The sequence below is a fragment of the Poecilia reticulata genome, chromosome 12 (genome assembly GCF_904066995.2).
Source record: "Poecilia reticulata chromosome 12, P_reticulata-male-v2, whole genome shotgun sequence".
Lineage (NCBI taxonomy): Eukaryota > Metazoa > Chordata > Actinopteri > Cyprinodontiformes > Poeciliidae > Poecilia > Poecilia reticulata.
The window spans coordinates 17,337,860-17,358,325 of NC_088841.1; the positions used below are offsets into that span (position 1 = coordinate 17,337,860).

A 20,466-nucleotide genomic window follows, 5' to 3' on the forward strand; every position below is an offset into this window, starting at 1 on the left:
TGGTCCAATCAGGTGTACGGGCATCTCAAAACATAAAGTCTTACCTTTTCCCAGCTGTAAAATGTAGAATACAAAAAAATTACAAAATTGATAGTCATAGAATAGTGAATTGAAACTTTTTTTGTTTTTTTTTCCAGTTCATTTGCATTATTTTTATCTCCAAAGCATGGTGCTGGAAAAGTTTGCAAACTTACCTTGAAAATTCTTGAAAAGTGCTTGAATTTTACTTGAAATTACCAGAGTGCCCACAGAAAAGGAAACAAGACGCATCAAGGACATTTGAGGAAACTTGGTTTGGAAAGAGAGACAAGCAGCAGGTGCAGCAATTGGAAATTAGGTGCAGATGTCAGGGAAGATCCAAACGCATATCCTATTTAACTGATGGAGTTAAAATGTGATAATAAAAACCTTCCGTCATACAACCAATAAATAAATGATCCCCTGTTCCCAGAGCTCGCTCACTGCTATCTTTTTGGATATTAGTTCATCTTTATCCGTTTGTGAGCCTCGTTAAAAGACGTAAACAAGATCTGCTGTCAGGTGACGGGTTAGGGGCGAGTCGCGTCTTTGCGATGTGATTTACGACCTCTCCCAGGGTTTCTTGTCTCTGGCTGAAACACAATCCAGGCCGTCTCTAAAAAAGTTGTCAGCAGTCCACGGTCATTTATAGCCCTGCAGCCCGGGACGCTGCAGAGAGGAGCAGATGCCTCCAGTAGGCTATACGGTGTCTGATTAGCTCCCCACATTAGTGTGCATAACTGGGAGATTAGAGAGCGTAACCTGAGCAGGTAGAAGCTACAGTCGGCTTGTGAGAAAAAAAAAAATTTATTGTAATATGTCTTGCTTTAGAATTCATATTTCTCCAAGCCTGAGGAAGCCGTTTCCAGAAGTCGGTGTTCTCCTGCTCGTTTTTACCCACAGCTTGAATCCCACATTTTGTAGCTCCTAGGAGGCAAGCAGACAATAAGAAGCAACACCTAAAGGCATTGACTTGACACCTTTAAATAGATAATCCTCCCACAAGTTTGCCCCATTTGACCCAATCTCCCGCACCGAGCAGGGTTTCATTTGACAGGCTACGTGCCATCATCTGGTGAGCTCAGGTTTCCTCCCGTCCATCTTGTTGCCTTTCCTCTCGCACAAAATTCTGTACCTTCATCATCTCCGTTGTTGCTTCTCTTATAAAAAAAATAAAAAAAAATCGACACGCACAGGTGCGCGCGCACACGGCAGGGTGATTGGCAGCTGTGTCTGTGTGCTGATGGTGTTGAATGCTGGAGACGTCACCGGATACTCACCGGAGACTCTCCCATCAGCAGCTCTGCGCTGAAGAAGACTGACGGCTCGAATCGCTAAACCGCCGTTTGCTGCAGCTCGTGCCAATTATTGCCCATATCCTTAACTCATAATGACACCGCGAGGGTCAGGTGTCGTTGTCAGGGTGTCGCATTAGCAACGAGGGTGAATATCATTGGGTCCATAATGAAAGTGTATAAATACATGACACATAAACAAACAACAGGAACCTCAGGTTTACACTTTGGAACGACCCTCGGCTAATTCTCCAGTTCAAAACAGTCGAGCCCGGACATTTGGATAACGTCCGACAAGATACCGAACCAGGAAGGATTACAATTTTTTTTTTATTTTTTAGCTAAATACAAAAACATTAATTGTTCTGGAGATTTGTTTCGATATTTTCTTCAAATTCAGGCGTTAAAACTTTGCCTTCTTATATTTTGATGTCGTGTAATGTAAGTTTGACAGGTTGACGTTAATTTCGAGTTAAATCGAGGGACGGCCTGTAAAGGTATAACACATCAAACACATTGTTTTTTTTTTGCGCATTTTTGGTGAAATTCCCAGATGCCTAAACGTTCCACAATCATCACTTTAAACAATTTAAACAAAATATAGACAACCTAAGACAGTACAGCCAACGATGTTTTAAAAAAAATCTGCAAAAGACAAGAGATTCAGTACTTCCCAAGTTTATTTTCAGTTTGTCAAGCATATTTTATGTCAGCATCAGTGACAAACGAACCTCATTCTTCATCATCAACGGCTTCTGTCCACCACAACCTCAACACGTGTCACAACTTTGATGAATTAATAGATTCTGTGAACAGATCACTTTGTTAAATTATAGGCAGCATCGTAAAACAGTCTTTTTTTAAAACCCCTTTTTGTAAAAAACAAAATAAAAATTATATTTACACAGAAAAAAAACAAAACAAAACCTGAACACTCGTAAGACACTACATTTGTCAAAACGGCATTAATGGAAACAACAAAATCAAATCAAATCCGGAAAGAAATATGAATCTTAACAGGGTAGATGCGCCCAAAGTAACCCTCACACACAGGCAGCTCAAAAGATATATAGATGTTTATATATATTTATATATATGTGTGTGGATTCAACCATATATATTCTGTATATATGCTTCTTTACAAAAAAAAGCAAGTTTACTCTTCCTATGAGCAAATACATTCTACATGACAATCACTACAGCAACAGTGTACATTCCCAACAGAAATGTTTTGATCGTTTTTAATCAGGAGGAGCTTCAACAATCAGCGGACCAGAAAGTATGCGACGACATGCTCATTGGGACTGCAGTATTGCGTGTGCATATGTGTGAAACGGCCACGCCATCGTCCTCTGACACAGATGCACCTACACACACTCGGGGGTAGGGGGTGAACCATGAGTTCAGCGGTCAGCTTGTTTTGCTACATTCATTGGAACACGAGAACGGGAGAGTCGGACAGATCTTCAAAATGCTTCTTCTATCTTAATGCAGCACACCGCTTGCTTTCTGAGGTTAAGTACGGGAGATTTTTCTTACAAAAAGGTGTTTTAAGATTCTCCGTTGGTTCACACTGCACAATGCTCAGGCCTTTTTGCGCACCTTTTTGCGCGCACGCCTCCAAACTGTGCACATGACTCCAAAGGAGACTCTCAGATTGGTCAGATTTACGCAACAAAGCCTTTGGAAGTCTTTGGTGTCTGGATTAAACCTGTCCTAGAGGAAAAAATAAATAAAAATGAACAGTTTTACCAAAGATTACAAATAATTGAGCTCCAAGCAGAAGCTAAAAGAAAAGTCCCTCACGGCAACTGAACTACCAAACATTTCGCAGCATCTAAAACCTTTTGTGTGTTGTTGTTAGGAAGCCAGAACTCCTCCCTGTCCCCTCCCAGCAGAGACCCATTATGTACAGTGCTACAGACAGCCCCTCATAAAGCACCATGATAATAAACGGAGCAGGTGGGGGACGTGTTTTCTCAGCTAAACATGGCTCAAATCCTCAAGAACAAACAAGGTTCAACCACGTGTGACTCCACACTGCACACACACATTTACAATCGACAAAGCAGAGAGGATATCACATCATGTATGTGTGCTTAGTTTTTAAAAGCTGACATATTTACATTTGATTACAAGTGTGCTTGGGTGTGTTTGTCTGTTTGCATACGTCTGCGCGCGCGTGTGTGTGTGCGTGTGTTTGTGTGTGTCTGTCAGGTGGCCCTGAGTACAATGTGCAGGTGTATTGTTCATGTGCAATTTGTGCTTTGTTTAGAAGATCTGTTGAAAGAAGATTCAAATGTCTGGAAAACCATCGCTTCAGCTGACGAAACGGGACCAGCACTTCGCACACTACTCTGTCTAACACGAGGCATCCGAATCTGTTACAAATACTGGAGATTAGTCATTTTGTTGGTTGCATGATTACACACACCTGCCAAGAAAAATGTCAGTACTAAATGTGGATAATTGAAAATATTATTTTTCTTACATGATTGCTATTTTGTTAGTTTTTTTTGTCAGGGAAACCACCAATACATCCCAATATAGAATATCATAGTATTTCTGGAAAAACAGACTAATTCATTATTAAATTGATAGTGATAATGCAAACCAGAGCTCAAGTCTTTGAAAAACTGCTTTTTTCTTTTGCCTCAAGTTTGAAACGATCTGGTAGTACGTCAAGGTGACCTTGCTCAACAGATTTTGAAGATCTATCAAAGTTCCTCTTTGGACTTTAGCTGCTATTTCACTCATTTCCTATCCACACTATCCAGCTCACGTTGCAACCTTTAGTTGTACTCCTGTTTGTGCTACCTATTAGGAAGGTAAATACAAACAAATTAACTGTGACTTGAAGCCAATAAGCACCAACAGCAAATGAGATTAATTAATCACGAGTCACTGAACCGTTTTTCAAAAGAAAAGGAAAAAGTGTTGGTGGTGACTGACCTGTTCTACTGGCATCTGTAGCTAGAACCTCCATCTGGAAACAACAAATCAAACTCAACCGTGTTATTGTTCCAAGTTGGAAAATCATTAAACAGGCTGTTGGCAAAACAAACTAATGACATTTTGTTCTTTCACTTGTACTTCATTGATAGGAAATATACATTCTGAGTTGTTGTTACACTTATCAACTCAAAACTTTAATATATGAAATTCCTGGTTGGTTCTTCAACTAATCCACTGCTAAAAAAAATAGGATTTATTTTGTCTTTTTGCAAATTGACACCACAACAAATTACTCCAAGTCCTCCTGTTTTTCTCGTTGAAAACGGTTAGGAAAATGATTATAACTGAAAAACTTATGAAACGTTTGAAAACCTCTGTGTAGAGATCACATTTAAAGTTGGGTCTTGGCTGAACTCTGTGTTGACAGAACACAGTGTCCTTTAGGTTTAGGATCTATTCATTTCAAGATCAATTTTGTCTTTGTTGTGCACCAAGCAGCCAAAGTCCAAATAAAGAACTTCATCATGTCTGATGAGACATTGCTTCAAGACAAAACAAAGCTTCAAAGAAGTCTTACTCCACGGAGGCAAAACGTAATGAATGATGGAAGACTTGAGACTTTTGCACAGTCCTGCAGACTGCAACCCAGTTTGACTGTTCCACATATTTCACCATTACTCCGCTCTTAACAAGCGACACACATTGGGACCTCGGCCTTCTGCAGCGTATTAGCGCCTCTTTGACTGTGGATGCGCCTTGTTCTGGAACCTTCCCCCTCTGGACCACCTGTGCCACTTTCAGGTCGGCCGTGTTTGTCTGAGCTCTCGCTCCGCTGCCCGTCCTCTGCGCGCGGCCGTACAGCCGAGAGGACGGGGTCAGCAGTCAGGGTGACTCCTCCTACGTGTCTGTTCGGTCTGAGGGGAAATGAAAAGGTTGCTCACTGAGGTATGACTGTCTGCCTTATTAATGAGGGCCATCTGGGGAGAGAGCGCAGGGGCAGAGAGAGGAGGCAGAAAAACTCAGCTGACAGGGAAGGTCTGTTTTAACACAACCGAGTGTTACAGCGTGCATGTAAAGCCGCCACAGGAGCCAAGCAGAGCTACCGTCTAAATCAGACTTTTGGATAAGATTATCTCAAATATTATCTATGTAATTAATCAATATCATTAGTCGGCGGATCATGCTTTCTCTTCAAGAGTCGGGATCTGCGTGATTAATGTGCTTCACAAAAATCCAGCTTTAACAATAAGGACTTGGCTTATTGTTTTGAAAAAATTAACTTTCAAAAACGTATCGACGTTTTCCTCAGATGTCATTCCTGATTAATTTAAGCTCCACACATCAAAGCGGTGCGCCCAGTTCAGAGTGAGTAACGGGAGAATCAAAGCCATCTGAAGCACATTCCCTTCGATTTTTCCCTTTGCTGGCTGACACCTGGTTTCTTTTAAAGGATGGAAAGAAGAAACAATGCGGGTGAAGAGCCTCTAACTTGCCAAGAGGAGCTGACCACAGACTCTTGCTGATTCTAGCTTAGCAATAAATTAAAACCAAAATAATGTACAATTTTATTGAACTTTGTGTTCTGCAGGATCTATAAATGCATATTCATTCAAATCCCCTCAGATACTAGATTACTAATAAAACACAACTGAATATGCAGGAACCATGCCTTTACTTACTTACTTACTTTACTTACTTAAATAAAATACAAACAAAAAAAGGGTCTGAAAATGACAGCTTTGGTGTCAAATTAGGGTTCTGTGAAGTAGTTATTAGTAGTCAATATACTACTTGAGGAAGAAAGCGGACAAGAAATTGCTGGATATGGGGAATTCTCTCTGGAAAGTGAAGTTAACAGCAGATTTAAAGAATATAGTTTATGATTGGTTTCACCAATCATAAACAACTCAAACTTTGCCTTTTACATTCAACAGGTAAGAGGCAAAATATCCCATACATAGGTCAACAGTTCAAGAAAATGCCAGAACAGAGAGCAACAGGTCATTCAAACATGCACACATGCAACTAAGTTAGAGTTGCCAATGAACCAAACATACCGTTTTGGACTATCAGTGGAGGCTGGAAAAACATGCAAACTTCCCAAAGTGACGTCCTGACCAAGATTCAACTAAAGTCAAATGGCCAAACCATTGTGACACATGCATGTAACCTATGCTGAAAAGCATGTAGAGCATATCCTACCTGTTTAAATCATGCCAAAGTAATGCAGAGGAAACATCCTAAAGTTTAATAAAAAACCGCTCCCCGTTTCTACCGTTAGTTTCTGCTGCCGAGACACATACTGACTACTGATAACTCCACAGAACCCCAACCTCAGAAAAATCAGCAAATTAGACCAAATTCACGAAATTTCTTAACACTTTCCTCCCAGATTTTTCTTTTTGACAGTAAAAACCAAACACTATTTCAATGCCCACATGTTAACGTGAGGCAACACAAGTTCAGAACAGACTGAATTGGACTTGAATCTTTAGTCAAAGCTTCAGCAAAACGTTAACGGCACACAAAAATGGCCAAACGCTGCCTCCGGTTCTCACTGAATAGTTCCTTCTTTTCTATATCTGTAATTAGGTCTGCCAGTTAGCTTGTGCTGTATGTGCAGTTAAGCTTTTTCTGCATCGCCGCCAGCCGACAGGGAAGAGCTGCAAAGACGATAACTTAGGAGTGTGTGAGAAGCCAGCTGTGCTTTTGGACCCTATAAGGCGAACGAGACGGAGCTCACGATTGTTCTGTTGGTCGATGGGTGTGTGTGTGTGTGTCCATGAACGGCAGAGGGGGAAGAGAGCGGACATTAGAGCAAACACATACATTAAACGCACATACAAAGAGTGCTCATAACAACGGTGTTCCCTGCCAGCAGTGAGACTATAAAATGTGCTTTCTGACAGGCAAAAAGTGTGTGTGTGTGTTTTTTTTTTTGTTTTGTTTTTTTGAGTTGTGTGTACAGCAGGGCACGCCTCTTGTCTGGGGGCCGTGTAAACACACCACAGGCGGCAGAGAGCGTGCTCAGAAAGGCTCAGATAGACATCAAAGACAGAGAAAAGGAGTAAGGAAAGTAGGAAGCATTAATATTCTACTAGCACGGGTTAATAGGAATACCAAAGATAATGCATTTTCTAGAACTAGCTTCAATTGCTCAGTGTATATAAAACTGGAAGAAAAGCTATGCTGTGATATTACAGTTACATTTCACTTTATAATTCTAAAATATTTTATAACAATTATTAGACTTTATAGAGTATTTACATAAGTACATCATTATATATTAATGTTATTTTCATCAACACATTGTTATAGAAATACACCATTGGTATATGTGTATATAGTCATGTTATAGTCACACATACACACACACGCACGCACGCACACACACATACACTGAATATACAATCAGAATCAGCTATTGCAATGCTGTGTTGAGTAAAACCTCCGTGGGACATTCACATCTTCTCAAGTAGCTTAAGAGACGAGTTCAGGTGTATTGCTATACGAAAAAGACCAAAGTTCAGCCTCACTCTTGCACGTTTCTCGTAAAATCCGAGTATTGCTTTGCGTAAATTTTGCTCTCCTCTGAGGAGGATAATCTGGGCGGAGAGAGAAAAAGAAAAGCGGCGGCTCTCTTGTCAGCAGGTAGGACCGTTTCTCTGACCGAATCGAAAAACTGCTCCGGGTCAGCGAGCCAATCGTTCCGTCGGCCCGGATGGAGTAAGAGGCGACCTCGCTCAGACCGACAGACAAACAGGTGGACGAGTATGCGGCCAGGTGTCCGGTGGGCAGAGAGAGAGAGAAAAAAAGTGTGATGAGTGGCGCCCAACAGCTTCCTGCGTTTAGAAGTCAGAGAAGAGATCCTGCGGACCGAGGTGAATGATAAAAGGAGCGATGGTACGCGGCTGGTAGAAAGGATTGTCAATGAACAGACCACCTGCAGTGATGAAGAGCAGAGACAGAGGAGATGTGCTGATTAGAGCAAGACTAAACGCTTTCCTTAAAGACTAATGTACTTCAGCTAATGACTCTTCATTCAGCCATTTTATTTAGAAAAAAAAGACTATTTGTTCTTCAAAATACTCTGTACTCTATTTTGTAAAAACCAATCAACTACATTTGCAATAATAACATACTAAAAAATAAGGAAAATTTGACATTTTTGTTCTTGACTTCAGTAAACGCATATTAAAAACCTCACACCCAAAAAAAACTGAAAATTAGGTGGAAGAATGAAACCCTTTTGTTTTGCACCAACCTTAAAACATATTTCTGTCTTGTCACATATATAACATTTGTGTATCATCTGTGAACGGCTGCTTCACAGATGATAATTTATACTCCGTTCCAGGTTCTACATGCAGTCCAAAAGAGCCCAATAGTGATTAGTAGAATTATTAGAATTATTATTAGTAGAATTAAACAAGACAGTGTCTGCTGTGCATTCAGCATGATGACGTGAGTAAATCCTTACAGGTTTATGCTTGCCTTTTGTTGACTTGAATGAATGGGATCATATTAAAAAGATTATAGAATTTTTAATTTTCTGTTTTGGCCTATTGTTGTAAATTTTCGAAATTGTGATTATAAGATGGGAAGAGCAGCTGAAAGAAACATGGAGCCGGGGTTATTTCATTAGTCCTTTTAAAAAGGTTGAATACAAGCACAGGATGAACTGCTCACCATAAAATGCTACATGCTTCCAAAACCCTGTAAAAAAATTTTTTATTGAGTAAAACTTTTGTAGTTCGAGTTTCATATAGGATTGTATTCGACGAATCTTTATTAGAAACTTTTAAAAAATGGTAAAAAAATTACTTTTTTTTCTTTTTGCAAGTTTCAATAATTATTAATACTATACAAGTGTATTTTTTATGGTATTTTATTTTTTTCCCCTAATAAATCTCTAATACTTCCATCTTGTGTGCTCATTATTAGGACAGTTTGATAAATATTAGATAAACTCACTGAAAATCAGTACAAATTCAGTGAGGCAACTATTCATACAGTAAAATTAAAAACAATAACAGAATGAATGAAAACAAGAATAGAAAACAAGAAAAGAAAAACTGAAGAACAGAGGAGGAATTAGAAACGGTGCAGAATGGAAAGAGGACATAAGTAGAAAAGAAAGAACACAAGGAATAAATTACAGTAAAACAAGGGCAGAATGACAGAGAGAAAGAAAGAAAAACAAGTAGGGAAAAAAGTAAAGACACCATGAAGGAAAAAAGCATGAGAGCAAGGAAAGGCGGAAATACACAAGGAAAGACCAAACAATGGATGTCTACAATACAATGTAGACATCAAGATAGGGAAGAAAGTCCAGACTCTTATCCAGACCTGAGAAAAACTGAAGTCAAACTCTGCCATCCTGATATTTCTGTTAATATTAAACATTTTCTTCCGTTTTGCAGCATGGAAACTCAAGTAGGAAGTGAAAGAAAATCTGAATATGTCGAGGCTTGTTTTAAATAAGATGGAAAAGACATGAACAAATTCTTCTGTTCTCTGAACTTCAACCTTAGATACAAAAAGCAAACCTCACAGCACAAGAAGCAGAAGTAAAAAATATCTTCAATCATGTAGATTGAAAGGACAATTCAGATGAAAAATCTCATGGAGCTCAACCAACCATTGGACAAGACACAGAGTCTTTTCATCCGCCGGCCATGCTTCGGCTGTAGTCAAGGAGACGTCATCGAGGATATGTGTGTGTGTGTGTGTGTAGGGGGGGGGGGGGGGGTTGTTATCCCTCGCTGGCTGGATGAACCAGACATGGTGAAGAGCCGACATAACTGTGTCTTGACTGGCGCCGACTTATGACTGCAATTTAAATTTACTTTTAAAGTTAGGTCATTTTACAGTGAGTTCACTTCTTGTTGAAGATGTCTTGATATCAGTCCAGTGATAAACATGTACAGAAAAGAGTCACCAATAATCAGAAGCAAATCAGAAAATGGACTGTGAAGTGTGGCTCCTTTTTCCTGCATTTGGTTTGTGATTAAGTTCAGATGTCTTCATGTCAAAAATGGAAAAAAGATGTCTAAGCAGAATAAACATATTTCTGATTCTGTGCAGGAAATTCAACATAAACAATGTAAATAACTTTAAAAAAAACAACACAAAACAGCAAAAAAAAAGTATTTTTTTTCGTTCCATCAAGTAAAAGCTTGCAGATGAGGGCAACACAGAAGATCTCCCAAGAGCACTGCCAGTTCATCAACTATCTTCAGACCTTTTTCTCCCAAGATCTATGAGCTGCAGGTCAAAAGGATGTATTGAGCAGAACTGATTTACATGAAAAGACCGACATGACATCTGAGTAAAAGAAGGAGACTGGGATTCATAGGTGCTTATTCAAATGCTTGAGGTGCAAAACTTGCAAAATTTTTTTAAATAAAATTGGTGAATCCTCTCTTATTGCGAAGTAAAACTGCTCTAAGGAACATGAATCAAATGCGTTGAGCCTCCATCAGCAGAAAGCCTCCAGATCAGATACAGAACAGGAACTGTTCAGCTTAATTTGAGCTTAACTTTTATTACATTTTCAGCATCTTAGATACACTCTTATACATCCTTCACACAGCTCACATTCTTACTTCCTTTATACACAGAAAATGTGACTTAATGTGTCGTGAAAGGATGTCCTCTCCTCAGCAAAGAATTAACAAAATAATAAAAAGCTCACACAGGCATTTATATATAATTTAGACTCAAAGACTGAGGTAACAATTCACAGTACAAATCCTTCAAGTTTTTTTTTGTTTTTAACATTTAAGAACCTGCAGATTTTAAGTTTAAAAAGTTTTTTTAAAACAGTAAGAAAAACAAACAAACAAAAAAAAATCTCTTATACAAATCTTCAGCTCATTTTTATCCAGATCCCATAATAGAGGGAGTAAAAAAAAACAAAAAACAAAGCAAATACAAAAAGCCAAACAGACTGAGTTTCCCTTCTAAAAAAAAAAAATGCTTGCTGTATTTGGTATGTGTGTCTCCTGTACTAAAAGAAGTGGTAGTGAGGGACGGGGTAGGCGGGCACTTTCATGACAGGCAACAGGAGCATTCTCTTGGGCAAACCTAGAGGGGAGACATGAGAAGAGCATAGCTCTGCATGAGTGCTGGGCAACAAAAAAGAAAAAAAACCAAGAGTGTCTATGCTCACTGTAGCACACACTATGCTGTGAGTATGTTCAACAAACACCTGGCAGCTCACAGGCAGTCCTCCCAGATGGAAGGGGTGTTAGGGTGTGAAAGCAGGCAGGAATGTTTGTGCACGGGGTGACAGAGCTCATTAGTGGTTAAACGAGCCAAGAACGAGGAAAAAGAAGAAGAGGAGGGGAGATAAGTGGAAGAAAAAGAACACAGCTGACTTCTAGATATACGTGAAAAAAATATTATTTTACAGCTTCTATTGTTGAGATCTGAAACATGGTGACTTACAAAAAAAAAATCACAAAGAGATGTAATTTTTTAAAAAGACATTAGCCTCATTTAATGTAGTGCAGAGTTTTGATTCCTGTTCCCCCACTTGTTGCTGTGTTCTGTCACTCAGCTGTGTTTAGAAGTAAAGGGTTGAGAATATTAAACTCCAAAAGGATATTTAATGTTCAATTGCTGTGAAATTGAGCTAGTTCTGACAGCGATGTACATTTCTATTTCTTCAAGACAAAAATCTTGCGAGGAAAAAAGAAATATTTCACAGAGTGTTTCCATTTCATCAGTCCCATCCTAGTTTAGCTAGATTTCAGTTCTTTATTGAGATCATTTACCAGTTAAAACAGAAGCTGGGCTTAAAGTCCTGCACTGTGGGGGGGAAGCTAAAGGAATACGGTTTGAAGTGGTAATGTTAGCCCAGGCTATTTGTAAGACGAACCCACGTCTACAGATCTCAACAACATTGTAATGAGCAAACAAAAAACATTGTAAAAAGTAAGAAAAATGGCAGAAAAAGATTTTAAAAAAAGAGCAAAAGACTGATGTGAAGGAGAGCTGAAGAGTTTGCACTGTCATGTAGTGAAAACCAGCATTAATGGGAGACACTTCACATTCTGTGTTCAGAGTTAGTTTGATCTAAAAACTCCAAAGCTAATTTGTGATAAAAAAAAAAAAAATCTTTGTGACTAATGTCCGTTATTAATTTCTTAACTTATGTCTAAGAGTTTTTGTTGGTCGATTTCTTTATTTAGTAAAAAATAAAATAAAATAAAGAGGAGTATAAAACAAAAACATACCAACCAATAATGTGAAAAAACCTGCATTATACCCAAATAGAAACATTTAATCACACAGTTCCTTCTGTTTATACTAGTAGCTCCCAAACATATAAACTTTATTTGGTTACATAATTTTACACCTTATAACGGCTTCCTGGAGCTTTACACAAGTTGTAGTCCATGAAATGCACACAGACTTCAGAGAAGGTGATCCAATATTATATTTGTATTTATTCCCCTGTTTATTATCTTTGCATTACATTTTTTGGTTGTTGACAAAAGTAAAAACACTGAACAGCATTTAGGCAGCACGTGCCACACAAGTACGCCAATAAAAACAGACTCAGCTGTCGCAATAACCCGCACAAACTGCAAATTCCAGGGAAATGATACACTTGCCACACGAGCCCTCGCTCCACCTCGGACAAACACAAAAAAACTGAGCACTGCTTCATGTTCAGGGCTGCTGGATTCTCAAGGGAGTGCACTAAATGCCTGCCGGAGGCCTCAGTCCGGCTTCTCTGAGCACACAGAGCCCTTTGACACGCCCGGCTGGGAACGCTATAGGAGTGTACAAGACCTGAACAAGGCCGAGTCTGTTCAGGTAAATACGACTGTGTGAATCAGGGGCACAGATGGAGAGAACTAATGACGGTGAAGGTCAATGTGGAATTTAAAAAAACTAGACCTTTATTGTTTGGATTTGTGAAGATTCAAGTGACGAGCAGTGAGGAAAAGAAAAGAGACAGCTTCCTGTGATCTGCTAATCTTAGAAAGAAAGAGGAGGATAGTGCAGACTGTGCATCCAGTTATTGTGTTAGATGTGGCAGGTGTACAAAGCTGCTGTCTGCCATTTTCTGTTTCCATTAAAGAAACATGTGAGTGCAAAGGAGAGTGGATAAAGTTTTAGACAATAGAAAAGTGGAGCAGGAGAGCCATTAACAGCACAAACAGATCCACGGCAGGAAAAGCCAAGAAGTTAAGCTCTGCATGTCAGTGAAGAATAAGCTTAAAAACCCACATCGGTTTACAGTAGAACTACATTTGAGAAATGGAAATAATCTGATGCAACAAGAGTTGAAGTGTTGGCAGATGCAGCATCCAGCGCTGCTCTCATTACTCTACCCAGATGTGGTTAGGCAGGGATGGAGGTTACACATGGGGGAAGAGAGAGGAGAAAAGAGGCAAGATGAAGCACGTACCGTATGCAGGAGCAGCTGCTGCGGCCGGGCTGTAGCCGTACGGTGTGCCGAAGCCTGTTGAGGAGAGGTTACAGGGTCTAATTCAATCCTGTGCTGGTTTGAGTCCAAGCTAAGCCTCCAAGCTCAGTTATGAACTCTACAGACGTGGCCAAAAGTTGTAGGACTGGCAGATGTTTTTTTTTTTTTTTTTTTAACAAAGTTCACTGCTGCAGAGTTAGATCTGTTTGTTTCAACGGTATAATTTATAGAGGCTTTCATTGAAAAATACATTTTTCATCTGATCTATAAACCTATAAAAAAACTGGAGCAGTGAGGTTAGCTGAGAGAAACCAAGAGTTTTCAGTCCCAAATCTTTTGGCCATGACTACACCTGAGTGAATTTTGTTAAGTCTTACTAAAGAACACAAACATTACAAACAATACAAGATCACGAAGAGGTTCAGAGGCAGGATAAAAACAGAAAAATAACTGATTATAACCAAATAAATGGGCAGGAAAATGTCACGTAGCTACTCAACATGGTGATTATCCCCCTGCTTCAGATTACTGAGGGAAATGAGGAAATGCCTGATTTTTTTTCTATTATAACTAATTGAATCAAGGTTCGCTTTGTTCTGTGTGTTTTTTTTTTTTTGAGAGGAATAAGTAAGCAGCCTGAAAGCCAGAGCAAATAAAAAACAGTTAAAAAACTAAAGCTAACTCCTATATCTAAACAAACTTGTGCACCAAATATAAGAAAAAATATGAGATCAAACAGTAAAAAAATAAAAAATAAAATTAGTAAATTATTATTCAATGACAACTAACAGACGCAGAAAAATCCAGAAACTACAAAGCAACATCCTGAACCTGCTTGCGTCACCGTTTTCTCCCGTTCCTCTCTTACCCGGTGTGACGTATCCAGGTGCAGCTGCACTGACGAAGGCTCCTCTTGCCAGCGCCGCTCTTCCTCTTCCTCTTGCTACCTGTGCTGCTACTGCCGAGGCCGCTGCCGCCGCCGCCAGCGCTCCTTTGGTCTAAACGTCAACATGCACGAGTGTGAGTGTGACACCAGATTCACCTTGTTAAAACCTTGTGCTTCTGTTCACATTCAGTGCCTTGAAAAACGTTAAAACCACTTGAGCTTTTTCGCAGTTGCCTCGTTATAGGCTCTTTATTACTTTGTTATGATTTAATATGATATATCAACATAATGCAGTGAATAATTTTGGAGTGGAAAAAAATAAATGGACACATAGATCACAAAACATGTTGAAACACAATTCAACATGTTTTATTGTGTTTGTCTATCATATGAAACCCCAAGAAAATACCTTGAAGTTTGTGGTTTTGTTCCAAAAGGGCACTTTATGAAATAAAGCAGCGCACAAGTTTAAAGAGATGTGAAAACAAGGCAGTTATTGATTGGCTCAACTTGTGAAAACACATCAAACCGTTTTATCGATTCCAGCTGGCTGAACAGCATGGGCAAATTGTCTCGTCTTGTTTACATCTCGCCATTTCTGACTTTCAAAGCTCACGCGGAAAGAATGGCCTGGCTGTTTTGTTGTTGTTTCAGATTGAACAGGTTGCCCTCAGTGTCTGGCATGCGGCGAATGCGTGTCTCATTACCGGAGGCAGAATCTTTTTCTTCTTGTTTGCAGCTGCGTTGGGACCAGAGAAGAGTTTTTCCAGGGCTGCCAGAGCAGCGCTGGCCTTTGCTACTTTTTTGTTGGGGCCAGCCCCACGAAACTTCTGCCCGTCGACCTCCACCTAACGTAGAAACACACACACACACACACACACACACACACACACACACACACACACACACACACACACACACACACACACACACACACACACACACACACACACACACACACACCGAGAGAATCCTCAGAATCTCAGGTGAAAAAATGTTTAACGATTACTTTTCACATAAAAGAAGTGCGAGGATTCTAGTTTTTGAGAGTGTCTTACTCTGTTGAAATCATTCGTTTTTTTTTGTTACACCCATTAAAAATGGCTAAATAAAAGTGACTAAACTGTGCGTATTCGTCACCAGTGACTCAGCCGGTGAGATTCGCTGAGCGGACAGCTTGTTTAGTGATGCCCCGCTGTCAAGTAGACCTGCTAATCAATCAGCAGAGCGATGGAGCAGCCAGGCGTGTTGGAAAACAACCTGCCCCGCAGAGAACGGGCCGCCCGCCTCAGGAACCACACCGACTGATTGGGTGTGCCGGCTGATCAGGCTGCGTCTGATTGTGCGTTTCTGCGCCTTTCGCGAGTCTTCCTTCACCGTGGGAGCACATGCATGACAAAAGCACTTCCGCGGATGTTTTCGTCCGCATGTTCTCACCTCCATGACAAAGCGTTTGTCGTGGCTGCCTCCACTCTCGGAGATCAGCTCGTATTTGAGGCCTCGTCGCTTCTCGTTCAGCTCCATCACAGGATTCTTCCCACTCGCCGTTAGGATGGGACCCTGAGTTCGCACCTTGGTGGTGAAGAGAATGAATTGACGTGAGCTGACTTTACGGCTTCGTTCGAAAACACCGCCAACAGTAAACCTGGGAGATGGAGTGTACCGTGCGAAGGAAGTTGCTAAGAAGTGAGCGGAGCATGACAGAGAAGGTCTAACAAAAGTACAGAAACCGCCATGTTGTTTTTTTTCTGCATTTGCAACGCTGTATTTCAGTCAATGTTTTTCACTTTTTAATCTTAGAAAAAATTGGATTTGAACTGGTTGGGCAGTCCATTTTCAAACTCCTCACCTCCAGTGTGTTGGAACCGTCTGAGGAGTGTGTTGGGTTATTGCTGGAGTGTGAGGAGGTCTCACTCTTTCCCTCGCTGTCAGACTTCTCATCCGAGCTCATGGGGTCCAGATCCGAGTCGAAACCTGTCGGGTAGCCCATCGCCTGGAGAACCTTAGGTGGGGAAGAAAACAAAAATGAAGACAATGAAAAAAAAAAAATCTGTAGCAAATTTATTTAATCAAGACTTAAAGAGCCTTATAGCGCAGAAAGGAAATGAGATTTGCATAATGCCAATTTTATCCTTGCAACAGAGTGAAAAACACTCCAATGCAAAAGCTGCATGGAGTCATACGGGCTTCCTGCTTTTAGCGGCCAAAAGAACAACCAAGTATAGAAGAGAGAGAAGATAGAAGAAGGAGAAAAGGAGTTTCTGTTTGCAGTTGGCGATTGTGTCAAAGCTGCTGGGCCAGTCACTTTTGTCTGGGAGGCAGCGAGACGGAATAACAGATGAAAAAGACGAAGCCTCAAAAAGAAAAGCAGCGAGTGAGCGGGAGAATAGAAAAAAGGTGAAAAAACGGAGAGAAAGAGCCTTATGGGAAGTGAGTGGATGGCGGATTATCCCAGCTCTGTGGACTGGAGAGCCTTTTTGTTCACAAGCACTTTAGGATTACAAGGATTTGCCCACACCCATTATTTCTCACACAAACATTAACGCTAACATCTTTGTTAATAAATAAAGGTGTTACAGCTGCTAATGCCATTTATACACATTTGTATTCAATTGGCATAGGCCGATATGTACATGTTTCATACCATCCTAAATTTTCTACGTTTAAGAATAAAGATTTTTTCTCCTTACCGATCAGCCTTCCTAAAAAATAATTACAGCTTAAAGTCATGGGAAAAGAAGAAGAAACCGGAGCATTAATAATTTATCACTGGCTTAACAGTGAAAAGTGCATCGTAATAAACATACCGGAAATGAAACGATTCTGATCTGACGGTTCAAACTTCTAACCACATGTGATAATTAAACTGAAAACCAGATGCCATCTCTTTCTAAACAGCCTCAAAAATCAATCAGGCAGTCGTGGATTTTGACTTCTTTCTGTGAAAAGAGCTGTTCAAACAAAACTATATATTGGGTATCTTGAGATTCCCAGATTGTGACAACTTGTAGTAAAAACACATGGTATCAGTATTATTTAAAAAGTTTAAAGAAACTTTACTAAAAATGGCTGCAAACTCGTGCTTCTGGATGCATTTAAACTAACCAATTAGGAATGAAAATCCAGAGGAAAGCCTCTGCTGGGTGGCAGGTGGTTCAGGTAAAATATATTTTACCGAGTACAGAGTGAAAAGTGGTACTGCTCCCCAAACGTAAAAGATTTAGCCTTTAAAATGTGCCCTTCTGCACTTTTGAAGCAATCGACAAAACTATATGACTGTGTAAAGGATTCGATTAATCTCCATCAGCGAATTTCTGTCCAGTTCAGGACCGATCAGACAAAAATATGTTAAGATTTTGAACAAACGCAGTAGAGATTTGTTATAAACTGAAGTAGCCCTTTAATTTAACAGAAGCTAGTAATTATTTAGATAATAACTTCAGTGCCTTTAGCTATTAAAGCTGTGAATGATGTGGTCACATCATTCACAGCTGCTTATCATTTACTGGTGATGCAAACAAATAGAAAACTTATTTTTCCACCCTCCTCGATTGATCCGTATCAAAATCAGGCAATGATTATTTTACATCTCCATCAGTGTGTATCTGTCAGACAGCTCAGCTGCCCGTTATCCTCGCCTCGCATCGTTTCCTGCATTTTCCACCTCACCTTGACAGCAACATGGAGCTTGGCTGTCTTCTTGGAGGAGCCGGAAGCTTCGTAGACGGTTCCGTCCACATCCACAGACATGGTGAAGACCGGGGCGTGGACTGGCCCCGACTGGGACAGCAGGCGGTACTGCAGCCCGGGTCGGATCTGGTTCAAGCGCATCAGGGCGTTCATTGGCTGGTTGGAGTCTATGGCTTTACTGTCGAGGACTGCGGCAATTACAGACGGAAGAGATCCACATTAAGAAGGAGATTTAATAGTGGTTTGTCAAGCTGCAGCAATTAGACCAACTTCAAATATTCAGATAATGTACTCATAAATCATATTCTTTTAATGCATTTCACTCTAGCCAGCAGTTTGTATTATTATTACAGATGACTTCATTTCTCTACTGCTCATTATTAGATCACTGTATCCTCTCACTGTTGCAAGAAAGAGTGAAGGATGACTGGGAGTCAAGCTAAAATGTTGGCAATCAATACTATTGATTTGCCTCCAGGGAGGGAAGAGGAGAACAAAAAGGTGGAAGGAAATAAAGACGTTCCAAAGAGAAGTGAGACTTTTCTGTGAAGCAAAACGGTTCTTCATTTTAAAACATTTCGTCGTGCATTAAATGTTTGTCAAACAGATCTGATCATTTCAAATATTCCTAAATATAATTGACTAAAATAACTGATCATAACACAGTGTTCACTGCCTCACCTTTCCTAAGGTTCCTCTTCATCTTCTTAATGAGGTCCTTGTCGTCCATCGTTCCATCTTCATATGGCCTCTTTAGCCCTAAACCTAAAAGGTGGAGGACAAGCTAAAAATCGATCACAAACACTTGTTTCGAGAATATACAGGTGCAAAGGCGTGACAGCGAGACAGGGAGGGAATGTCACGGAAAAACATAAACAGCCAGCCAAGAACGAGATGGATAAACTCGCAGATAAGATAAACAGAACCGACAGGCGGCCCAGAAAACAGTCAAACAATGAGGAAGACATGCAACACAAGCCCTTCTGCCACTTGCACCTTAATCTGTAAATGCCTCGGCAATTTTCCATGTCAGCGACATAAGATATTAAAAGCCCCACAGTCGATTTTCCATTAGAATCGTTTTGGAAATGGGCCAGTTCAATATCTTCTGAGATTCCTGTGAGTTTTCCTCTCTGATAAGAGCAGGAGCAGAAGAAGCATTCCTGCACAGCTACTGCAATTCCAGCATACAAATATTTATAGCGTCATACTGTGAGTTATTACAAAACATCAGATTTTTTCATTTGGGGTATTTACCTTCAACAAAGTAGAAGGTAAATATGAAGTGAAAGGCAAACGGCACATGGTTTCCATTGCATTACCAATTATAGGAACATCTATCAGACTGGATTCTCGGCTCATTCTCTTTTGCTGAATAACTCCGGCTCAGTCCAATTCCATGGCAAGAACTTCCATGTTTGTCTTATTTAGAGACAACATGTCACTTTGAGAGCTGATGACCTTACCGTGAACGAATTGCTTTAAATTTAGCTTGTCTGACGTTTGGGATATTTTCTCTGGTCGTTTATCCGATGCGTTTATGTGCCGTTAAGATGCATTTCATTCACCAACGGCGATTTGGTAGCATAACTTATTTTACCACACTGAGTTAAACAGTCATAGTGCGCCAACAGCATGTTCGCTAATGTTAAAGCAGCAAGACGAATGCAGGTAGCCATGGCAACCATCAAGAGGGGACTTAGTACAAATTCAGGCAATACTTATTTTTATTCGGAAAGGAAATTAATAATTTTTTGTTCTTTTCTTTTCTCTAGACAAGGATGAAATACTTTGTGCTGATTTATTAATATACTAAAGCTTGTCGCACTGAATTAGCAAAAAAAAAAAAGATTTTAATACTTTTCCAAGGTATTGAGAAGCAATTTCATCAGCTCAGGTCAGAAGTAGGTGGAAGTCACACAGCAGAAAGTTCAGCAGTTTTATGTTGCTTCATTTGTCAGCTTTACTGATGCTGTGCCAGTGGTTGTGCTTACAAACCCATCCAGTACGAGTAAAAGACTCGTGTCTAAGGTGAAAACATTTGACACAACACGGGCGGACCCAATATACTGGATCACAGTACAGTAAGACGCCTAAATAATAAAAAAAGTCAAACCAATAAACACTGAAGGATATACTAAGAAAGGGAGAGAGGAAAAAAAATATCTATGTGCTCT

At 40.1% G+C, this 20,466-nt stretch overlaps 1 protein-coding gene across 8 annotated transcripts in view; it reads right to left on the reverse strand.

Moving 5' to 3' along the window:
• Positions 1-1,975: 1,975 nt before the first annotated feature.
• Positions 1,976-20,466, reverse strand: part of strbp (spermatid perinuclear RNA binding protein) — an 88,110-nt gene continuing 69,619 nt past the window's right edge. For 7 of the 8 annotated variants that reach the window (XM_081613334.1, XM_017307886.2, XM_008424014.3 and 4 more), the window contains 8 exons: positions 18,971-19,054; positions 18,269-18,477; positions 16,449-16,601; positions 16,037-16,171; positions 15,307-15,447; positions 14,582-14,711; positions 13,696-13,749; positions 1,976-8,211 (listed from right to left, as the gene is read on the reverse strand). In XM_081613334.1, coding sequence (XP_081469460.1) covers positions 8,117-8,211; positions 13,696-13,749; positions 14,582-14,711; positions 15,307-15,447; positions 16,037-16,171; positions 16,449-16,601; positions 18,269-18,477; positions 18,971-19,054 — 1,001 coding nt within the window. In that variant the 3' untranslated portion in view covers positions 1,976-8,116. Of the gene's footprint in view, positions 8,212-10,627; positions 11,358-13,695; positions 13,750-14,581; positions 14,712-15,306; positions 15,448-16,036; positions 16,172-16,448; positions 16,602-18,268; positions 18,478-18,970; positions 19,055-20,466 lie in introns of those variants that run through there. The other variant, XM_008424016.3, reaches the window with a different exon arrangement.